Genomic DNA, 23772 nt, shown 5'->3' with positions numbered 1-23772 from the left:
TTTCAACAGGTTGAAAAATTACTGCCGACTAGAATGATGCCGCCATGGAGAGTAGCGAGAATTCTCGAGCCGTAGGTGGGTCTCCAGGAGGTCCTAATGGGTTGCCAGGAGGTCGAAGATCTTGGAGGTTCTCGTAGGTTGTATCCGGTGCTGGCCGTTGAATTTCATTGGATGAAAAAAAAGTAAGCAGTAGTTTTCAGAACCAAGGATACGTTAAATGTCTGCCGAGCTTCACAGCCTGTTTCTCTGGCTTCTTAAAAGTTGTCTCCACTCCTTCTCCCCCCTTCCCCCCCCTCTCCCCTCCTCTTTTAAAGGACTTACCGTACACTGCAGCCATCTTAATTACAGCGCCAACCTTACTGTTCACCACAGTGTGTATCTGTATCACCTTGGCTGTGCACTGTGTGAATTTTATAGACAGGGTAAGCGGGAGGAGCGCAGTCTAAAAAAATCACACGGGCTGGTGAAGATGCGATGTGTGTGTGTGTGTGTGTGTGTGTGTGTGTGTGTGTGTGTGTGTGTGTTCCACACTGACAGTCGCCATTCCAGTTGCCGGTTTTTCAAGCGACTGCCGGCAACTTAACAGTCGCCGGCAGTACTGCAAGGCTTGGTGCTGGGACCGCAGCTATTTACAATATACATTAATGATTTAGATGAAGGGATTAAAAGTAATATTAGCAAATTTGCAGATGACACAAAGCTGGTTGGTAGTGTGAACTCTGAGGATGATGCTATAAGGATGCAGGGTGACTTGAACAGGTTGGGTGAGTGGGCAGATGCATGGCAGATGCAGTTTAATGTTGGGGGAGTCCAGAACCAGTGGCCACAATTTAAGAATAAGCGGTAGGCCATTTAGAACGGAGATGAGGAAAAACTTTTTCACCCAGAGAGCTGTGGAACTGTGGAATTCTCTGCCTCAGAAGGCAGTGGAGGCCAATTCTCTGGATGCTTTCAAGAGTTAGTTAGACAGAGCTCTTAAAGACTATATGGTGAGAAGGCAGGAACGGGGTACTGATTGTGGATGATTTGCCATGATCACATTCAATGGCGGTGCTGGCACGGAGGGCCGAATGGCCTACTCCTGCACATATTGTCTATTGTTCACTTTCCAAAGAATGGGCCATTTCAGGTTTTGCTGGGGTGGGGGGGGGGGGGAGGGGGAGGGGGAGGGGGCGGGGGGGGGGGGGGGGGGGGGAGGGGGGAGGGGGGGGGGGAGGGGGAGGGGGCAGGGGGGGGGGGAGAAGCTCGTCTCCCAAGAGGGTCAAACAAGATTATAGCCTATCACTACATCCCAGTGTATAACTTGTACAATAAAACATATAATACTTAATTTAATAACATGACAAAATATTGCACGGTTGCCCTCATTAATTATCATGAAATATAATTATCAAGCAAGTAAAGAAAAAGACAGTAATCATGTATTTTACTAATTTACAAGTAATTACCTACTTACCAAATGCCACCAATGAGAAGTTTCACCATGATTTCCACAAAGAGTCGGGCGTAATATGTGTTTGGGGTTTTGAAGCAGCTCTTGTGATCCTGGTGTGGAAGGGATGGTGAGGGTAGGAGGAGATCTGTGTGGGGCAGGTGGTGAGGGTGGCTGGTCGTGGCGGGGAGAGGTGGTGGGTGTGTGTGTTGGGGTGCGGGGATCTATGTGCTGCGGTTGGGAGTCTTTGTGCGGGGGTCTCCCCGCGGACTCGGCTCTCTCCCCACCCCCCGTAGCGGGCAGCACAGCTCCAGGGGCCGCCGCTCCCGCACTCTCCCCATTGTTCCCCTCACAGTGTGACGGCGGGGAATCGAACCCTTCCTCCCCTTCGCTTCGCAGGGAAGATGCACTTGGTTGGGTGAGAAAGTGACATTGAATCCGCACCCACACACAGGGCCTTCAAAACTCGGTGCATGTCACCATTCACTAAATTCTGTTGAGTAGTGAACGGGAGCAGTTCGTGTCTCCGGAAATTACAGGTGGAGGTGAAATATACAGAGTGCTGACATCTGATTGGATGTTACAAAGGGTCTCTATGTATCGCCCTTATCACGACTAAGTATCACGTAGTGCTCCATTGGCATTGAACCAGCTGAGTCATTAATGTACCCAGTGAGCACGGTGAAATTTCACTACAATTCTGTTGATGAACAGAAGATCAGTGTTAAAATCTGCTGTTAAATTCCCCGCTAGTTAAAATTCCCCGCAGTTTATTTTGGCTTTTTTTTTTTTTACAGAGGTGCCGGTCTGGCACCAACTCGCCCTGATTCTCCCGCAGCTTCACACACACACACACACACACACACACACACACACACTCACACACACACACTCACACACACCCACCCACTCACACCGGCAAAGGACCACAACTGTACTTAATTCGTCGCCAGATCCATACCCTCAACAAACTCTTCCTCACCTATCTGGACACAAGTTTGCCCGCCTCCAGACCGGTCCATCCACCGACACTCGTCGACTCGACCGTCCACCCGCAGGCCCGGAGCTCCACCGCTGGATCGCAGCGCCACCGGCCCGACCACCACGAGGCCGAGATGGCCACCACGAGGAGCAGCAACAACATCCACCGCCTCTCCGACCTTCGCCACTTCCCGACCAAACCCAGGCCCGGACCGCCGAAACTGCCGCGGCTGCTGACGTTCACCAACTCCCCGGGCGGGGCCGCCGATGTCGTCGACTCTCACCACCTCCCTGGGTGGGGCCACCACAGCCGCTGTCGCCGACCTTCACTGTCTTCCTGACGCTGCTGCCCGTATCTCTACTCCAGCCCCCCACGGGCCTCCACCAGTGACTCCGCCGACCCTCGCCTCTCCACTGGCCACCAGCGGGCCAGAGCTGTCACCTCACCAGAGTTCCAGGCGCAGCACTAGGCCCACAACCTCCACGATGCAGACAGCACATGGTCTGACTCTTCTGGGTCCCAGTGCTCCCCCCTCCTACAAGGAAGACCCATCAGTAGTGATGGGTCTTCCCCTTCCCCCTCTTTTAATCAGGTCACCCCAACCACACACCCGCTAGTTAAAATTCCCCGCTTTTTTTGTCTTTTGTTTTTACAGAGGTGCCCGAGGCGGAGCGGCGCTCCAGCGAGCTCCAGCATTACTGCACCCCTGCTGGTCAGGATATCAAAGAAGGCCAAGACTTAAAAAAGACCATGGTCTGAGGACTGAGGAGAGGAGGTTGTGTCGGCCACTGATGTCAGGGGACTTTTCATTCATCACCCCCACTTGTAATACTATGATCATGCCTCTGGTATTTGCTAAGATTAGTTGAATCAAAAGTACAAGGCTTGACAATTTGCACTTTCTTGCTGTCTATTATTTTGGACTGTGAAGTTTAATGATGATAAATAATAGTTGGATAAAAGAAACCAGGACAATTATGTTGCATACGTTTTGCACCGTGTAATGTCCCTGTTCTCTCTAATATTGTACAGCATCACAAGGGAAAACTAAAGATAAAGTTTTTCTAATTTGTGAGAAAATAATTCAGAAAATAAGCATGACTAACCGTCGTTGTGAAACACTGCTAAATCAAATAAGCACAGCAGCCTCGGGATGGGGATCAAACGCTGACGATATGTGGAGTACATTGGAAATATGAGCAAGTCTAAATCTGAAATAATATTTTAAGAAATCTTTCAAATGTACATGCCACATTTAGATAAAAGGATTTAATCAGCATCTTCCTACTTCCCACGTCTCGATTTTTAAACCAGTAAAACAAGGAATCAATTGTTATATATCTATTAACCTTAACTAGCAAATGGATTGAACATTATTGTAAAAAAACTGATATGAATAAACTTGATTAGTGATAGAGCGTAATAAAAGTTCTTTCCACAATACATACGTATTGCATCATCTCCAATTCCAGCCCAGTTAGCCGAAGCAAAGATTTATAGCGTATCATTATCACTAATTCTATATAAGAAATACTAATGCTGTGTCCATGTCCAATTGAATCACTATTATCTGCAAAAGTGAAAGCAATCTGGTACAAAAATAGAGGTATTTTTATGGTTATGAAATTCACTAGTAGATTGGAATGAACCAAATATAAGTAACACAGAGCATTAAAAAAATGTGCATTCATTGATGGTTGTAGTGTCGCTTAATGAGGAATCTACAGTGATAATCCTGCTGTGATCAGTCAATGATTACATAAAAAACCCACAGCTCTACCTTCTGAAGTCTTGTACTAAATAGGATTGTAGAAAACACTTTCATGAGAGCATATTTAATAAAATATGACATGGTGAGAATGGAACTATGAAATGTAAGTAGATACACAATTTAATGTCTGGTCTATGCATAGTTAATCACATTTCTTTGCAAGAAAGAGAAAGATTCTCAAGGTGTCTGGGAATAAAATATTAAAAACATTCTCCTTAATAATCAATTAATAATCAATTGTAGAACAGCAAATTGGTGTTGTATTGATTACGCTGAATATGGTAATCTCCATGGCTTAATAACCAGTAATTGCTTATTGACCAGTCTAATGAGAAGAATGAATAGATGCTAAAATAAAATAAAATGCTGCCATTTGTTTAACCGTATCCAGCATGGACCAGAATAAGAACTAAACAGAGAAAATCACCTAAAAAGAAATTGGAAATTAATTGGGGGCAAATTAGTTTGAACATTTAAAAATTTGGCATTATAAGTGAAAACTGCAAGTTATTAGGTGTTTTTGTGTAGAACATTAAATCATATTCGGTGAATCAGATACTAATGGGCTGAAATGTGTTTATTTCAATGCAAGGAGTATTGTGGAGGAAGCAGATGAATTTTAGAAACTGGATTGATGTTGGGACTATGATGTGATTGTGGGAGGGATATGACTGGTTGCTCAATGTTCCAGGTTTCGATGTTTCAGATGTGATCGAGAAGAAGGCAAAAAAGATGGAGGAGTTGTGTTACTGATCAGGAGATGGCCAAAGCTGCACTCAGAGTGGACATACTGGAGGAATTGTCCGCTGAGGCAGTATGGGTGGACCTTAGAAATATGAAAGGTGCAAGTACTCTAATGGGATTGTATTATTCCATTCCATAGACACATAAAGCTGGAGTAACTCAGCAGGTCAGGCAGCATCTCTGGAGCAAAGTAATAGGTGATGTTTCGGGTCTAGACCCTTCGTCTATTCCTTTTCTCCAGAGATGCTGTCTGACCCGCTGAGTTACTCCAGCTTTTTGTGTCTATACTGGACCTTGTGTTGGGAAATGAGCCTGGCCGGGTGACCAGTGTTTCGGTGGAAGAGCATTTTGGGAATAGTGATCACAACTCTGAAGTTCTTAAGATTGTTTTGAATAGGGAGATGGCTGGACCTTGCAGGAAGGTGCTAAATTGGAGTAAGACTAACTACAATATTATTAGGCAGGAGCACGGGAAGGTACACTGAGCAATTGTTCTTGGTAAATCCACATCTGACATGTGGGAGTTGTTGAAAGGCCAGTTTATCGATGTTCAGAACTGGCATGTTCCAGAAAGGAGGAGGGATAAGGATGGCAAAGTAAGTGAACCCTGGATGAACAAAGAGGTGGTAAATTTAGTCAAAAAAAGGAAGTGCGTGCAAGGTTTGAGGTTTGAATCAGAAAGGGCCTTTGAGGAATATAAAGAAAGGTAAAAATTACTCGCGATTAAAGGCGATTAGAAGGGCCAAAAGGGACCACAAAATGGCTTTGGTGAGTCGGCGATGAAAGAAAATACCAAAGCATTCTATGCCTATATTAAAATAAAGAGATGAACCAGGGAAAAGGTAAGACCACTCAAGGATAAATGAGCGAATATGTGCTTAGAGTCTGGGGATGTAAGCGAGGTACTAAACAGGTATTTTGCATTTGTTTTCACCATGGAGATCAGTGAGAGCAGTGTGGAGAATACTAATATGCAAGTGCAGTTTGATAGTCTATAACATCCTGAAAGTGGCAACACAAGTAGATAGAGTGGCAAAGATGGCATATGGTATGCTTGTCGGGGTGACTCCATGACTCGTCTACCACCACCACTGAAGAAGGTAGCATGTATCATCAAAGATACCCACCATCTGGGTCACTTCTTCTTCTCCCTTTTACTGTTGGGTAGGAGAGACTGAAGCTACGTCACACACCACCAGGCTACTTTCCTACGACCATCAGGTTCTTGAATCAACCGGCACAATGCTAATTCTAACTCAGCAACAGAACACTACGGACCACCTCTTGCACTACCATGAATTTATTTTTTAATTGTGTTTTGTATTAGTGTCTTTTTCACTAACTTGTATTATTTATACATTATTTGTTTGTATGTTGTCTGAGTCTATGCTGCTGAAAGATTATTTTGGGCTAACGCAAGTAACATTCGCACCACACACGAACAGAATAAATATTCATAACAATAATAAAGATTCTTACTGCATGACACCTTGATATTGAATGGATCTCCTTCGCTGAAACAGCTATGATTAGCATTCATGTTGTGGGGGTGAGGGGAGTGGTGGTGGTAGGAAGTCTTGTGGTCATCATTGACAGCGGACATTTGTAGATCAGCCGCATAATTGCTACCAAAGCAGACAAAAGAGTGTGTATCCTACGATGAATGGTATATCCCTTATTTCCAAAAGCTACTTCATCATCCATGAAGCAGGAATGTATGGGATACTCTCCCTGAGATACAGCTGCAACACTGAAAAGAAACAATGCCATGGTGCATTGTAGATACAGGATATCTTGCAGAAATTCACAAGTCTTCTTCAATAACTCTTCCAAAAATTGCAACATCCTCAAACTAAATGGTCAAGAGCAGCAGGTGCATGGAAATACTATTACCTCCAAGAATCCTGTAATTCACATACCATCTTGACTTTCAACATTTAATGTCATCACTTCAGCTTTGTTAGTTCAACGTCCGCAATGTTATTCTTAATAGCAAAGTGATCGTATCATTATCACATGAACTGCAACAATTTCCAAGGGCAAGTGGTCATGGACAGTAAATTCTGGCCTTACCAAATCCAAGAGAATGAATTCAAATAAACAAACAAAATAAATTGTATGCTTAAGTGATCACAAACATTAATGAAATAACGGAAAATCCTATAACAAAGCTGTTATAAAAAGTGCATTGAAGGCGATGCCAATTTGTTATATCTCAACCAAAAATAGACACAAAGTATTTGCCTTACCAATATGTGATCATAAATATGGAAGAATAAGCACCAATCAGTCACATTCCAAACTCGACATACAAATTCAGCATATGGATGAATATTTTACATTTTTATTTTACTGAATTATTAACTGGTCAATTTGTTATATTTGTGTATGCCAATGGATCACATTTATGTAACAACTATGTCAATTATAAAGGTAAAATTAATAGGCATTTAATCAAAAGTAGTTTCCCCAAGGATACTCATTAATCAGAGTTTTGGATAATTGACAATAATGTTTTCATTAAATGCCTCTTTATACATCTATGGCAACTAGTGAGTATACATCACATGCAGTGATTGCAAGTGGAGCTCATAGCATCCGATCTTAAAGGTAATCAAGTTTGCTCACTTTAAGGAGAAGGCCATAACTATTTGACAGTGCAAAATAAAGGCAGTTCACATTTGAAGTACATCAGGATAATCATGGAAGAAAAATTAACATCCTTAATTTCATTTTGATTGGAATTAAACAGGTAACGAAAGGATGTTTTGGATGTGATAATTGGCATCTCTCGCTTGACCAGGTGCAGAAGTTGTTTGTGGGAATCGGCAAAGTAAGATTAGACGTATTACCTTTTGTCTGGGAATGTGTTGAAGGGTGGATGGTAAATGTAAACATGAAATAGTAGAGGAGATAATGAAGCTTGTTTTTCCTTTGCGAGAAGTTACAGTAGATCACCCGCGCCCCATACCGCTAGTAGCATAGAAATGTTACTGTAAATGGGGGGCTTATGATTGGCTCGGAGAAGGGACGGTGGCACGGGCCGCCTGAAAGGTGAGATGGAATAATGTCAAGATGCCCTTGTATTGTATTTGACTTGTATTAACCATCTGTTGTTGAATAAGATTAACATAAGCGAAAAGTATGTTGTGACTAATGAAATAATTGGTACCCATGTAGTTGATAGAATATTTTCGTGGAGTGGTATCTAACAAAAGTAAACAAAAGTTGTTTACTGCACAGTATAACTGTCGGCTAATTCTGCTGTGAAGTCAGAGAACTGGTGGGCTGTTTACTGCTACCATCTCTCCATGATATCATGCAATAAAATCTCTTGGAGCAAACCTACGAAGTCTGTTGCTTTTTGATTCCCTTTAATTTCCCTCTAAATTAATTTCTTCCACAATAATAGTTAATACATTGTCTCTAATTTATGACAGAAACCTTTTAACTGTACTCCATGAGTAACCAATTTAAATAAACCGAGCAGGTTGTCACACATACCTGTAGAATATGGCTTCCCATATTCTTTTCAAACATATTGATAGCGACGTTACTTGCAGTTCTCCTCCGTTGAGCTCCTAAAGCTATAGAAAGAAAAAAATATGTATATTAACATTGAACTGATATTTGCTAATACTAATAAAACGGGTAAGCAGAAAAATAGCGTAGTACGTTGATTGATGACTGTAAATATACTCATAAAATCCCATCGACATTCTGAAAACAACTAACAAACTTTGAAAGAAATGGATGCTGTGACTGAGGTAAATTGCAGATTTACTACACAAATATTCATCCTCAAAGAGGAAATAACCCCATATGCTCAAAAAATTCTCAGTTCTCAGCCCATTTCTCTTTTCAAATTAATCCTCCATTTAATTTTTTTTAACATCCACCAGATCAGAACCACGTCCTGTAGTCCCGCCACATTTACTTATGTGTTGTTGCCCAATTCTGCAAGTGATAAGATTAATGAGCTTCAAGAATATCCCCATTCTAAAAAGATGGTAGACTATCACGTCAGTACAAAAGACAAAACTAAGGCTTTAGCCTGAAATGCTGTCTGGGTGCTCCCATTATTCCTTTTCCTGAGACCCCCTACTTTGCAGAAACCTGTCTTCTGCCAATTTGGTTGACTTCATGAAATATCAAGAATATCAAGAATATCTTAATGAACTGGATGTGGCAGAGACTCTGCACTATGATGACATCAACAGTATGACATGTAACGTTCCAAAACTATCTAATCTCCACCCAAGCTTTCTAGTGCAGCAACAAAACCCTCATAATTTGACAAAATGAGGAAATGCCAATGAAAATCCTGAGCACAGGTGAACTAAAATCCAGATAAATGCTAGTTCCAGTTAACTTCCAAACACCTGAAAAACGATAGGAGTAATTTATAGCACTTTCAAGTACCACCTACTCAGCAGCATCCTTTAATCATTGTCAGCTTGGGATCTGGCTCCAAAATTCATCATTAACTTGCTTTAAATAACAATTAAAAAATGAATTCTAGACGTTAGATGACCAGAGTTTCCCTTGATTTTCAGGGTGGCATCAGTCAAAGTTTAGCCTTAAAGAACTCTGATAAAATTGTGGTCTATGAGAATGAGAGAGATAATTCCTCCCTCTGTAACATAAAAGAAGACACCTGTATGTGTTAAAGGTCAATTACCTCAGCTGTAAGATGCTGTAAAAGTCCCTCAGGAGTTTATTCCAGAAATATATTTTTTATTGATGTATTGATTCTTGGCTCACAGGCATGGGCAGCCTTATTGTCCATCTCCAAGTGGATGATGAAGAACCAGTGGTGTATTTTCAAGTCAGGATGCTGTACAACCGGAGGAGACCCTACAGGCAATGGTTATCAGAAGGACTAGTTCTGCTTGTCGCTTTTGAGAGCAGAGATCGTGAATTTTGGAGGTAGCGTAAGCATACCGCCGCGTATTTTGTAAAGATGGAACACTTTGTAACCACTGAATTCTAGAGTTTAGGGAATTAACGTTTCATGTAGTGAATGGGATATCAATCAATGATCTTAATGCTTCAATAATTATGAGCGGGGATATTCATGGATGATTGCACATTGTGAAGTTCCATGTGTATGATGCAGCAGTCAACACATACAAACAGTGCAACCAGACTAAAAAATAGCTATGCTGATAGTCATTCAGTGTGGAAACAGGCCTTTCGGCCCAACCTGCCAATGCCGACCAAGATGCCCCATCTACACTAGTCCCATCTGCCCACGTTTGGCCATATCCATGAAGTCCATGAAAATTGATGATGATAGGGCAGTGGATGCTGTATACATTGATTTTAGTAGGGCTTCCGATAAAGTCTCTCATGGTAGGCTGATCCAGAAGATTAAGATGCATGGCATTCACAATGACTTGATTGTAAGGATTCAGAACTGGTTTTCATAGAAGAAAGAGTGTTGTGGTGGAAGGAAGAAATTCTGATTGGAGGTCTGTCCAGTGGAGTTCTGCAGACACCTGTGCTGGGACCTCTGCTGTTTGTGATATAGATAAATGGTGTTATATGTAGATCAGTGTCACTCATGTTATGAGTCATACTTTGTTGCTCCGCCCACTAGTTTAACAGAAAGCTTCTCTTCCCTTTCTTCCTCAATCTTGAGTTATGTGTTAAGATGAAGTTACCTATGCTGTAATGCTAATAAAGTCTTTGGATCTTAATCACTGTGTGTGATCTAAGTTATTCCAACAGCAGAGCTCAACATGGTGTCAGAGTAGTCGGACTCACTCCCTTCCTAATTATATTGCTTTTATTTTATTTTGTTCTCTCCGGTATATGTTATACTATGACTACTGCTCTCAGAAAACCAGAGATCCTGGTGTTTGACGAAGCCCTCGCAGAACGGTAGCGCATATTTGAAAAAGATTTCTCTATTTACATAGAAGCGGCTCACCCTGCTGCTGCTCCAGGTGTTCGAGCTTCAATTCTTCTTAATCTAGCAGGCATAGAAGTTGCTCAACGTGCCAGAAGATTTCATTATGAACCGGCTAGGTTTGACCCAGCTGGTGTCCAGATCGCTCCCGCTGAATCTCTCCGGAACCCTGACTGCCAACTACGCAAATTCCGACAGTTATGTGAGTTAAGAACTAACTGGGTTATGGAGAGACATTTGTTCTTTTCTCGAAGCCAGAGACAGGATGAACCTGTAGAAATGTATGTTAGTGCTTTGAAGCACATTGCCAGCCGATGCGATTTCAGGGATATATGTGACAGCCTAGTCCGTGACCGTCTGGTTTATGGTGTCCGCAATGATAAATTATGCAACGAGTTACTGCGAGATGCTGAGCTCACTCTAGAGACTGCTGAAAACCGCTGCCACATTGCTGAAATGGATGACGCTCATACAAATGTTTTAGGGCACTGCCCCCACTCAGCTCATGACATTAATGTTGCAAGCAGTCTTATCAAATCTCTCGCCGTTCTCCTCAAGTGTCCGACAGCTCTATCGTTAGACTAGTAGACAATTGTTTTAACTGTGGGGGTTCGCATGCTGCAGCTCATGACCGTTGCCCTGCGTATGGAAAATTGTGTCGTTTCTGTAACAAAAGGAACAATTTCTTCAGATGCTGCCACTCATGTAGCAACAGAGTTCAAACAAGACAATCTGTTAATTCACTCGGCCATGAGTACCTGCTCTCAGAACGCTCTCAACCAGCTCCCACGGATTTGCAGGCTGCTAGTGAAGATTTTGACTTGGATGTTCATTCCCTGTCTGATTTACTGCACAATCAACTAGATCCCAAGGTCGCTTTGGTCGTTAAGGGCAAGTACTTTTATCTGAAAGTTGACATCGGAGCAAGGTGTTAGGTCATATGTCTAGCTGAGTTGAAAAAGATACGAAAAATAGAGACTGTCACTCCTACGGCTGCCTCCCTTCTCCCATTTGTAGGAGGTCCAGTGCACACTATCTGTCAAGTCAAATTACTCTGCTGTCTTAACTCACGTGTCCACAACCTGAGTTTCTATGTTGTTCATGAGGATGTGCCATCCCTGCTGGGTGTCAATGCTTGTCGCGACCTGGGACTTGTCTCTTTCAGCCCTTCTGTTTGTCATCTGACTGCAACCTGTGACTTTACTCAACAAATCCCGACATAATACAAAACTTTGTTTGACGACAATCTGGGCAGGTTGCCCATTAAGTACACAATTACCATTAACCCTGAGGTGCTTCCAGTTGTCCGTCCAGCACACAGGATTCCCCATGCTATGCGGGACCGTGTTCAAAGTGAACTCAATAGGTTGGTGTCTCCAGGTGTAATTGCTCCCGTCGCTGACCCCTCAGATTTGGTCTCCACCATGGTTGTGGCAACGAAGAAGAATAAAGACAAAATATGGATTTGTATCAATCCCAAGGACTTAAACACAGCCATTAAATGACACCACTATCCCATGCGCACTGTGGACGAGATTGCAGCGCAGATGGCTGATGCAACTGTATTCACAGTACTAGATGCCAAGAGTTCATTTTGGCAGATTTTGCTGGAACGCAACTCCTCTAAGTTAACTACCTTCAGCACACCGCTCGGGCAATACAGATTTCTTCGCATGCCTTTAGGCATAAGCTCTGCTAGTGAAGTATTTCAACGAGCTATGGAGCAGTTGTTTGCAGGTTACCCATGCTCCATTGTAGTGGATGACATCCTCGTTGCTGGATGAACTATCGAAGAACACGATGCTAATCTGACAAAGGTCCTGGATCGTGCCAAGGCCATCAACCTCAAGCTAAACCCACAAAAATGCAAATTCAGGGTAAGTGAGGTGAAATATATAGGCCATGTGTTCACCAAGGACGGCCTAAAAACTGATCCGGCGAAAACCAGTGTCATCAACGAGCTCCCAGCACCCACAGACGTGCTCGGTCTGCAGAGATTCCTTGGCATGGTTAACTACTTGAGTAAATTTATTCCGGACTTCAGTGAAATATCAGCCCCATTGCATCAACTTACACACAAAGACACTGCTTGGACCTGGCACGAGCAACAGCAGAGGGTGTTTGACACTCTTAAGCAGAAGATGTCTTGTGCTCCTACTCTCGCTTATTTTGATCCTAAACGACGGGTCACACTGACTTGTGACGCTTCACAACACGGACTTGGTGCAGCAGGTCTTCAAAATGACGGTAGCGTTCTTCCTGCCCTCCATGGAATAAAGTCCTAACCTGTTCAACCTCTTCCTATAACTCAGGTGCTGCATATCCCCCCCCCCCCCACCCCACCTCCCACACCCCGTTGAAATTACATGCAGGTGCTCTGTGACATCCTGGACCCTGACAACTGGGAGGCTGGTGTCTCGATTGCTGCCACAGAATCTCCTGTCTGCCCCCATAACTGACAAGTGTCCTACCACCACAGAGCAGCCTGACATAACCCTTCCCTACTGTGCCTCAGAGCAAGGCTTGGTGCCATAACTCTGCCAGCTCCTGCTTAACGGTCACCTACCCACCTCTATGTCTGTACCTTAGGGGGAGAGCCCCTCGCTAGAAGAAGTTCTCATTCTCCCGGATGATCCTGAGGTCGTCCAGCAACAGCTTCAGATCCCAAATGCGACCTGTAAGGAACTGCACCTGGAGATAATTCCCATGGGTGTAGTCATCAGGGACACCAGCAGTTTCCCTGACTTCCCACATCCTGCTGGAACTGCGTTGCACCATTCTACCTGCTATCTCTATTGCACCTCCATACAGCACTTCCCACCAACACAGTCTCTCCCAACATGGCCGCTCCCAACTGGCCACTCTGTTATAAAATTGCCTTCTTTTTATCAGTTGCCGAATCAACGAATGCAACGGCTAGCTTTTCAATTCAACTGCTCCTGTTCCAACACGGAAACTAACACAGGCTAATTGATAATTAACAATTAATATTTACACCTTGTAAAACACAAGTATTAGGCATCACATACCAATAAATAGGCTAAGCTGATAATTAACAATTAAAATTTATATCTTGCAACCCTCAATTGTTCGGCATGATTGTGCTATCACTTCCCCTTTCCATTGAAAGGCAAAACTTTGGTGAATCCTTTGACATCAACATCTGGATCTGCCACATAAATACTGTGATTAAAAGTGCAGGAAACAAGCTTTGAAATGAGAGACTTTTAATTTAGTTTAGAGATACAGTGCGGAAACAGGCCCTTTTGGCCCACCGGGTCCGCGCCGACCAACGATCCCCGCACATTAACACTATCCTATACCCACTAGGGACAATTTTTACATTTTTACAAGCCAATTCACCTACAAACCTGTGTGTCTTTGGAGTGTGGAAGGTAACCGAAAATCTCAGAGAAAACCCACGTAGGTCACGGGGAGAACGTACAAACTCCGTACAGCCAGCACCCGTAGTCAGGATCAAACCCGGGTCCCCGGCCCTGCTTCGCTGTAAGGCAGCAACTCTACTGCTGCTCCACCATGCCGCCCTTTAGCCTTACTTTCAAGCTCCATATGAACAAGGCACATAAATGAGTGTGATGGAATGCTTTCCACTTGGCTGAATAACACAGCTTCAATTATGCCGAAAGAGCTTAGCATCATCCAGGAAAAAACAGCAAGTTTGATCGGTCCCCTGTATTATACAAATGTGTCCCTCCACCATCACCAGTGTATTGTGGCTGCACAGTGTACTGGCAAAAAGATGCACTCCAGCAAGCCATCAAGAGGTATCTCCCAAATCTGCAACCTCATGTCCACCTAGGACAAGGGTTGTAGACATTCAGAAACATAAAACACTCAAATTCACATAAGTGGTCGTACATAATTGCTGAGGTAGGGTTGTGATTAGGATTGTGCAGTGTGTTTCAACAGCATGATGGTTCAAGAGCAAGATGACCAGGGACGAAGCTGTTCTTGAACCTGGAGGTCACTGTTCTCAGGCTCCGGTATCTTCTTCCCAATGGTAGCCTCCAGAGATAAGCACATGGCCATGGTGGTGTGGGTCTTCCGTGATTTTAGCTGCTTTCAATTATTCACATCCTTGAGTTATTTTCTTGGTCCACCTGATAAAGTCATCCCATGGCAGATCTTAAAAAAGAACATCTGTTTCGGGAGTTTGGTACCAGGTATGCTAATGATGGGCTTGCTCAACATTGTCAACTGACTATAACAAGGATCTCAATATTGGTCTAATCCTTAGTTATAGCTTTTCCATTTCGCAGGTGCAAATTAGGTGGCTACCAGTTCAATTTCAATAGACAATAGTCAATGGACAATAGGTGCAGGAGTAGACAATTTGACCCTTCGAGCCATTGTCCTTCGTTAAATCACTGTGATCATGGCTGATCATCCACATTCACTACCCCATTCCTGCCTTCTCACCATTTGCCCTGACTTTGCTATCTTTAAGAGCTCTATCTAACTCTCTCTTGAAAGCATCCAGAGAATTGGCCTCCACTGCCTTCTGAGGCAGAAAATTCCACAGATTCACAACTCTCTGGGTGAAAATGTTTTTCCTCATCTCCGTTCTAAATGGCCAACCCCTTATTCTTAAAATGTGGCCCCTGGTTCTGGACTCCCTCAACACCGAGAACATGTCTCCAATCCCATAATAATCTTCTATGTTTCAATAAGATCCCCTCTCATCCTAAATTCCAGTGTATTCAAGCCCAGCTGTTCCATTCTATCCACATATGACAGTCGCACCATCATGGGAATTAACCTCGTGAACCTAAGCTGCACTCCATCAGTAGCAAGAATGTCTTTCCTCAAATTTAGAGACCAAAACTGCACATAATACTCCAGGTGTGGTCTCACTAGGGACCTGTACAACTGCAGAAGGACCTCTTTTCTCATATACTCAACTCCTCTTGTTATGAAGGCCAACATGCCATTAGCTTTCTTCACTGCCTGCTGTACCTGCATGCTTACTTTCAGTGAGTGATGAACAAGAACCCCTAGATCTCTTTGTACTTCCCCTTTTCCCAACTGGACACCATTCAGATAATAATCTGCCTTCCTGTTTTTGCCGCCAAAGTCAGTGCCGGTTTTACCTAAAGGTGTTGCAGGCTTAAGCCAAGGGTCTCAAAATCTAGGGGGCCTCCGGCCAAGGTGTATAATATTTTTGACTGTCATAGGCCTTTCTTACAGATGCTGTCACAACGCGCTGTAGTCTCTAAACAACCCTTCAGTAATTTTCCTGGCCCTCCATTTCAGAATAATTTCAGAGCAGGGCAATCGCTCTACAAAGCCTTGAATGCACTGGGCATCAACGGAGTGGCAAGGAGAAGGGCCATCAAGAACACCACAGAGGCAGCGGAGAAGGCATCAAGATGGCTCTGGATCAGGAGAGGAGGTCCATGGGGAGGAGCGAATGCCACCTGAACACAAGTCGTGGTCTGATCAACCACGGCTGGGTCGCTTGGGTGAGGGTGTCTGATGTTGAAAGACCCGAAACACCCAATGACCCTAGGTTACATCACTGATGATGTGTTCAGGAGCATCTATCGATGTATTTGTATCAACCTGGCCCTCCATTTCAGAATAATACTGTTTTAAGCCGATAACTCGACACTAGCACTGGCAATAAATACATTTTTTAAAGCGCAGCTTTCCAGCCCCTTATCTCATTGACCACGCTCGGCTGGACATCGGTATCAATCTGGTGGCACCGGGGTCCGGCAAACTTTCACACATGCTCCAGTAAGCAGCAATGGCGGGTGCAGGGAACATCTTTGGATACTTGCAGGCTTCAAAACTCAAAACTCAGGAAGGGTTAGGGTAGGAAAGTGCAAAGATATTTGAACTAAGAAGTTGGCAAGGAGCAATGCTAGGGGTTGTAAGGAGCAATTTCATGTCCTTTAGAGAAGGAATTATGAATTGCGGAATTTTAAACACCCGTCATCATATTTGGCTTTACTCAAATTATTTAAAACAGTCTTCCATCTTCCTCTAGTCGTGGGGGTGGGGGATTGGGAGGGGCCTCACATGTGGAATAGCCTAGGGCATCTCTTCACCTAAATCCGGCACTGACCAAAGTAGATAACCTCACATTTATCCACATTAAATTGCATCTGCCATGCATCCGCCCACTCACCCAACCTGTCCAAGTCACCCTGCATCCTCATAGCATCCTCCTCACAGTTCACACTGCCACCCAGCTTTGTGTCATCTGCAAATTTGCTAATGTTACTTTGAATCCCTTCATCTAAATCATTAATGTATATTGTAAATAGCTGCGGTCCCAGCACTGAGCCTTGCGGTACCCCACTAGTCACTGCCCGGCATTCTGAAAGGGACCCATTAATCCCGACTCTTTGTTTCCTGTCTGCCAACCAACTTTCTATGCATGTCAGTACCCTACCCCCAATACCATGTGCTCAAATTCTGACCACTAATCTCCTATATGGGACCTTATCAAATAATTTCTGAAAGTGCTGGAACACTACATCCACTGGCTCTCCCTTGTCCATTTTCCCAGTTACATCCTCAAAAAATTCCAGAAAATTAGTCAAGCATGATTTCCCCTTCGTAAATCCATGCTGACTCGGACCGATCCTGTTACTGTTATCCAAATGTGCCGCTATTTCATCTTTTATAATTGACTCCAGCATCTTCCCCACCACCGATGTCAGGCTAACTGGTCAATAATTCCCTGGTTTCTCTCTCCCGCCTTTCTTAAAAAGTGGGATAACATTAGCTACCCTCCAATCCACAGGAACTGATCCTGAATCTTTAGAACATTGGAAAATTATCACCAATGCATCCACGATTTCTAGAGCCACTTCCTTAAGTACCCTGGGATGCAGGCCCTGGGGATTATTCAGCCTTCAGTCCCATCAGTCTACCCAACACCATTTCCTGCCTAATGTGGATTTCCTTCAGTTCCTCCGTCACCCTAGATCCTCTGGCCACTAGTACATCAGGGAAATTGTTTGTGTCTTCCTTAGTGAAGACGAATCCTAAGTACCTGTTCAACTCATCTGCCATTTCCTTGTTCCCATAATAAATTAATCTGTTTCAGTCTTCAACGGTCCAACTTTGGTCTTAACTAAATTTTTCCTCTTCACATATCTAAAGAAGCTTTTACTATCCTCCTTTAAATTCTTGGCTAGCTTACCTTCACACCTCATCTTTTCTCCCCGTATTGCCTTTTTAGTTATCTACTGTTCCTCTTTAAAAGTTTCCCAATCCTCTGGCTTCCTGCTCATCTTTGCTATGTTATACTTCTTCTCTTTTATTTTGATACTGTCCTTGACTTCCTTTGTCAACCACAGTCGTCCCTTACTCCCCTTGGAATCTTTCTTCCTCTTTGGAATGAACTGATCCTGCACCTTTTGTATTATTTCCAGAAATACCTGTCATTGTTGTTCCACTGTCATCCCTGCTAGGGTATCTTTTCTATCAACTTTGGCCAGCTCCTCCCTCATGGCTCCATAGTCCCCTTTGTTCAACTGTAATACCGACACTTCCGATTTTCCCTTCTCCCTCTCAAATTGTAGATTAAAGCTTATCATATTATGGTCACTATCTGATAATGGCTCCTTTACCTCGAGTTCCTTTATCAAAATCGGTTTATTACACAATACTAAATCCAGAATTGCCTTCTCCCTGGTAAGCTGCAGTATAAGCTGCTCTAAGAATCCATCACGGAAGCACTCCACAAACTCTCTTTCTTGGGGTCCAGCACCAACCTGATTTTCCCGGTCTACCTGTATGTTGAAATCTCCCGTAACAACCATAGCATTACCTTTGCGACATGCCAATTTTAACGATTCAACTTGCACCCTATATTCAGGCTACTGTTTGGGGGCCTGTAGATAACTCCCATTAGGGTCTTTTTACCCTTACAATTCCTCAGCTCTATCCATACTGACTCTACATCTCCTGATACTATGTCACCCCTCGCAAGGGGTGACATAGTTTTCCTCACCAACCTAAAGGGGCAAGGGGTGACATAATATTCCTCGCATTCCTCACCAAAAGAGCAACCCCACCCCCTCTGCCCACCTGTCCCCAGCCCTGGCCCTCTTTAGCCATGTCTCTGTAATTCCCACAACATCATACTTGCCAATTTCTAATCGAACCTCAAGCTCATCCACTTTATTTCATACTTCGTGCATTCATATATAATATTTTTAATCCATTACTCCCCTCACCCTTTACATCGATTCCTATTTAACTTGGCCATACTCTCCTATCCATTCCTGAGCTTTCTGCCCCATTAATTCTGGTGTCTTTCTTAACTTTTCTCTCTCTTTCCACAGATCAGGAAATAGTAGATTATAAAATTCATTAATTACAGTACACCCCATGTTATGGAATGATTGTGTCCTGTGAAAAATGGCCATATCAAGATTTTCCATAATGAGAACTGATGAAAATGGACAAAATTTGTTATTTCATTCCCATTTTAAGCTTTTTTTTTTTTTTTTTTTCTCAAGATTGTATAAATTCTGCAAGTGGATTTTTATTCCATATCTCAAATTTTTGGTAGTGATTTGTGAAGTCTGTGTGGGTGAATTTCTATTAACTGAACTATCATAATGTGGGCTAACATTGTACAATATCGTTTTTTTTTACCATGTATCAGTAACAGTAAATAATGTTATTTTAATTTAAACAAAAAGTGAAGTGACTGAAATGGTGAGGGAGGTCTTTTGCCTGATACCAGAATTTTGCCAGGAAGCAACTGTATTTCTCTGCTGAAGTCCTTAATGTAGGTATGTTGCAAAGCCTACCTGAAGCGTCGTTGAAGATCTGCTGCTGAGGGTGTGCGCGATTTTGGCGCCGTTTAGAGGGGGCGGGTTTAAAACGCGATTTTCTCTAAGCTGTTCCAATCGAAAATGTTCAGCCTAGTTAATTATTAACGAAAAATCGCTGGAAGACCCCGTCGCAAAAGCTATTATTAGGTTTAAAGGCCTTGAATAATAGTTATAGTAGTTTAAAAATCAATCTCTAAACCCGCGACCGCCAGCAACCGCAGGGTCTCATAAAGCAAATAGCAGAAGTTAGGTTGTATATTTTTACATTAAAAAGGGCTTCTAAAGATCCCTTTATACAAAGTTTAATATTGCGAGTAGCTCAATTTGGGCCCATTATATCGCGCAGTATTTTTCTCGGCATTTGGGGCACAAATCTACCGCAATGTGAACGTTCTAAACCAGCGCGTTCCACAGGGACCCACTGGAAAGCTGATTTAAATGGGCATTTATTTACAGCAATTAAACACTAAATTCCTTCCATTTGGCCTATAAATTAATGTAAATGAGATTTAAAAATCATGTTTTATTGTGAATTATTTGTGAATATTATTTGGACATTTAGGCTATTTAAAAATGTTAATCATTTATTAAGAAATGGATAGATGTTTAGATCTAGTAATTGAAGTCTGAAATTAGCTACAATTAGGTAACTAACTAATTATATGCTTTAATTTCAGGTCATCCAAGTAAGATTATTTTATATTTGTTTCAGAATGCTTCAATCTATGATAACTGAAAATTTCATTCAGTTCTCTTAATTTTTAAGAAAGTTATGGGCTTTTGACTGTTCACGATCACAGCTTTTTTGTTATGTCCATAGAAAATCAATAGGGAACAAGATGCTCATTTCCCAGTATGAAAATGGCCATAACTTTTTAAATACTTGAGATATGAAAGTGAATTAGGTGTCAAATTAAACTTATTTTTATGCTTTATCTGATGGGATAAATTACAGACTTGATTTTTAAAATCTCAAAATTTTGTAACATTGCTACTTAATGAGCCTGTCCCACTTAGGAGACTTTTTAGGCAACTGCAGGAGACTCTGCGGTCGCCACATGTTCGCGGATGGTTGCCGGGGAGTCGCCATCATGGTCGTGATTAGATCCCGCATTCTGGGAACTAGTCGCGACCTCATTATGATGGCCAGAATGAAGCCACCATGGAGAGTAGTGAGAATTCTCGTGCGGTAGGTGGGTTACCATAAGGTCCTAATGGGTTGCCAGGAGGTCGAAGGTTCTCGGAGGTTGTAGCCGGTGCTGACCGGTGAATTTCATTGGCTCATTAGGAAAAATGACAGTCGCCGGCAGTCACCTGAAAAATCGCCTAAGTGGGACAGGCCCATTAGTTTAACTTAAGTTAGCAGTGGCATCTTCCACTAGCCATTTATACAGCAGCCGGCCTTTGTGAGGCACGATTGAATTGGTCAAGGAATAGCTCAATGAATTCAATAGGTGGTGTAAACCTCTACAGCCTTCCTAACCCTCAGCCTTGTTAATCTGCTCACTAAGCCTGTGCCAAGTTGAACTTGGCACGAGTACCTCAATCCATTTGAAATCACTAAGAAGAAACAGCTGCATGAGGGCTTTTCACTTGATTTTATTTACTTAGCGCAAATTGTTTTATTTGTCATAAGAGTGAATGTGAGATTGGGGCCTCACTAGCTGTCAACACCTTTATATAAGTGTTGTTGGCTACCTACATTGAGAGAGACCGTGTGTTATACAACGGTGCATTTGGGCCCAGGCCACAAGAAACAGTGTTTATTGGGATGTTGCTTGGATGGGAGGACATTAGTTACGGGAGAGATTGGATAGACTGGGCTTGTTTATCCTGGAGCGAAGGAAGCTGATAGATGCCCTAAAATAAGAGTTAATATAATAGATTTTATATTTGATTTGAGGCACAGATGGTAGTAGTCAAAATCTATTTCCAAAAATAGGAGTATCAAAAACACAAAGGAATTGTTTTACATAGAGGGATTCTGGAACTCATAGTCATAGTCACAGCTTCTTACAGCGTGGAAACAAGCCCTTCGGCCCAACTTGCCCACACCGGCCAACATGTCCCATCTACACTAGTCCCCACTGCCTGCGTTTGGCACATATCCCTCCAAATCTATCCTATCCATGTACCTGTCTAAATGCTTCTTAAACATTGCAATAGTACCTGCCTCAACTACCTCATCCAGCAGATCATTCCATACACCCACCACCCTTTGCGTGACAGTTACCTCTCAGATTCCTATAAAATCTCTCCCCCTTCATCTTAAACCTATGCCCTCTGGTTCCCAATTCCCCTACTCTAAGCAAGAGACTGTGCGTCCACCTGATCTATTCCTTTGATGATTTTATACACTATAAGATCACCCTTCATCCTCCTGCTCCCCGTAGAATAGAGTCCCAGCCTGCTCAACCTCTCCCTATAGTGCAGACCCTCGAGTCCTGGCAACATCCTTGTAAATCTTCTCAGCATCCTGTTCAACTTATTAACATCTTTCCTCACATGGTGCCCAGAACTCTGTACTCAGAGAGGATATACTGGAGGACACGTCTACTGAGGCATTGTTAGTTGAGCTCAAAAGTAAGAAAGGAGCAATCACTCTAATGGGATTATATTGTAGGCCATTCGATAGCCAGAGGGATATTGAGGATTCGATACGTAGACAGATTACAGATGGATGCAAGAGCCACAGGGTGACTTTAACCACCAATATTGAGTGGAAATTATGCAGGGCAGGAAGATTAGAAAGGGAAGAATTTGTTAGGTGTAACCAAGAAGGGGTCCTTCACAGTATGTGGATAGACTGAATCAAAGAGGGACCATACTGGACCTTGGATAGAGAAATGCCTTTGATTCTATTAATTACCTGGGATAATTCTCTCTGTTATAGCCTTACTGTGAATGGTAAACCATGACATGTGTATAATTTACACATGTGTATAATTTATTATTATTGCAGTCAAAATAAGGAAGAAAATGTTAAACTTCATTACGTTACAGAACAAAAGTTGTGAGCTGATCATTGAATCACGGCAAAATTTCTTTGGCCAACCATATACCTGTGTGTGGTAAATACATAAAAGAGAGTGGCGAAGAATTCACAGCAAAAAGATCAGTCCACTTAATTTTTCATGCATTAAATTAAAAGATTGTAAACATACTGGTCCATTAGATAATGCTATTCTTCCCACCAGTTTTTCATAAAATTGGAAAACAAAACTGTTCCTGGTAGTGTCATAAATGTCAACTCTCTGAAAGGGATGATTTTGCAGTTCCCGTCCCTTGCCTTTTCAGTCTGTTGCCACTAATATAATATCCCTCTTATTTCACAGTATACATTTCAACAGTGAATCACTGAGGGTGAGAAAAGAAAATTCAAAGCTAATGACTACAGAATCATTTAAATGTTACTGAAACTAATCAAAAGACAGCAGATACTGGAAATCTGAAATGAACATTAAAAGCTGGAACAGTCAGCAGGTTAGGTTACATCTGTGGAAAGACAATCTGTCTGCATTTCAGGTCCTGGACCCTGAATCAGAACTGGGAAAGAAAGGTGAAGAACATCACCTCATCTTCTGTGTGGGCACATAGCACCTTGCAGGATTCAATAAGCAGAGTGAGGAGAAAGTTAAGAGCAAACCACATTGCTGGTTCTGGAATCATGTACAGGTAAGAAAGTAGATTCCTTTCCCTGAAGGACAACAGTGAACCAGGTGGGGTTTTTTTTTAATCAACAATGCAGTCATTATGTGCCAACCATTTCTGAGCTGAGCTTCCACAAAAAAAATCCAGCATTATTTTATTACTTGAATTCAAATTTGCCAGTTTCCTTGTTAGGATTCAAATGAATGCCACAGGAACCCTAGCTGCTAGTCCATAAACATAATTACTAAGCTACTGTATTGTTTGATGCAGAAGGGAGGAATAGTTCACAAATAGTACGAAAAACTGTGTATCGGTAGTTTATATTGCCGTGTGCCAACAGTGAAAAACATGAAAAACATGGATGTATTACTAATCAAGTGGACCATTTTGTTCCAGACTGTTTATTCTTTTAGTTTGGTGATACAGCATGGAAACAGGCCCTTTGGCCCATTGAGT

The 23772-nt window shown here is 42.6% G+C and overlaps 1 protein-coding gene across 5 annotated transcripts in view; it reads right to left on the bottom strand.

Annotated features, from left to right (window-relative positions):
- Window positions 1-23772, bottom strand: part of npas3 (neuronal PAS domain protein 3) — an 831055-nt gene that overhangs the window by 499895 nt on the left and 307388 nt on the right. For all 5 annotated transcript variants that reach the window (XM_033027104.1, XM_033027103.1, XM_033027107.1 and 2 more), the window contains one exon: window positions 8434-8516. In XM_033027104.1, the coding sequence (XP_032882995.1) occupies window positions 8434-8516 (83 nt within the window). The remainder of the gene's footprint in view (window positions 1-8433; window positions 8517-23772) is intronic.

Source organism: Amblyraja radiata, chromosome 9 (genome assembly GCF_010909765.2).
Source record: "Amblyraja radiata isolate CabotCenter1 chromosome 9, sAmbRad1.1.pri, whole genome shotgun sequence".
Classification (NCBI taxonomy): domain Eukaryota; kingdom Metazoa; phylum Chordata; class Chondrichthyes; order Rajiformes; family Rajidae; genus Amblyraja; species Amblyraja radiata.
This window is presented reverse-complemented; position numbering and strand designations above follow the sequence as displayed.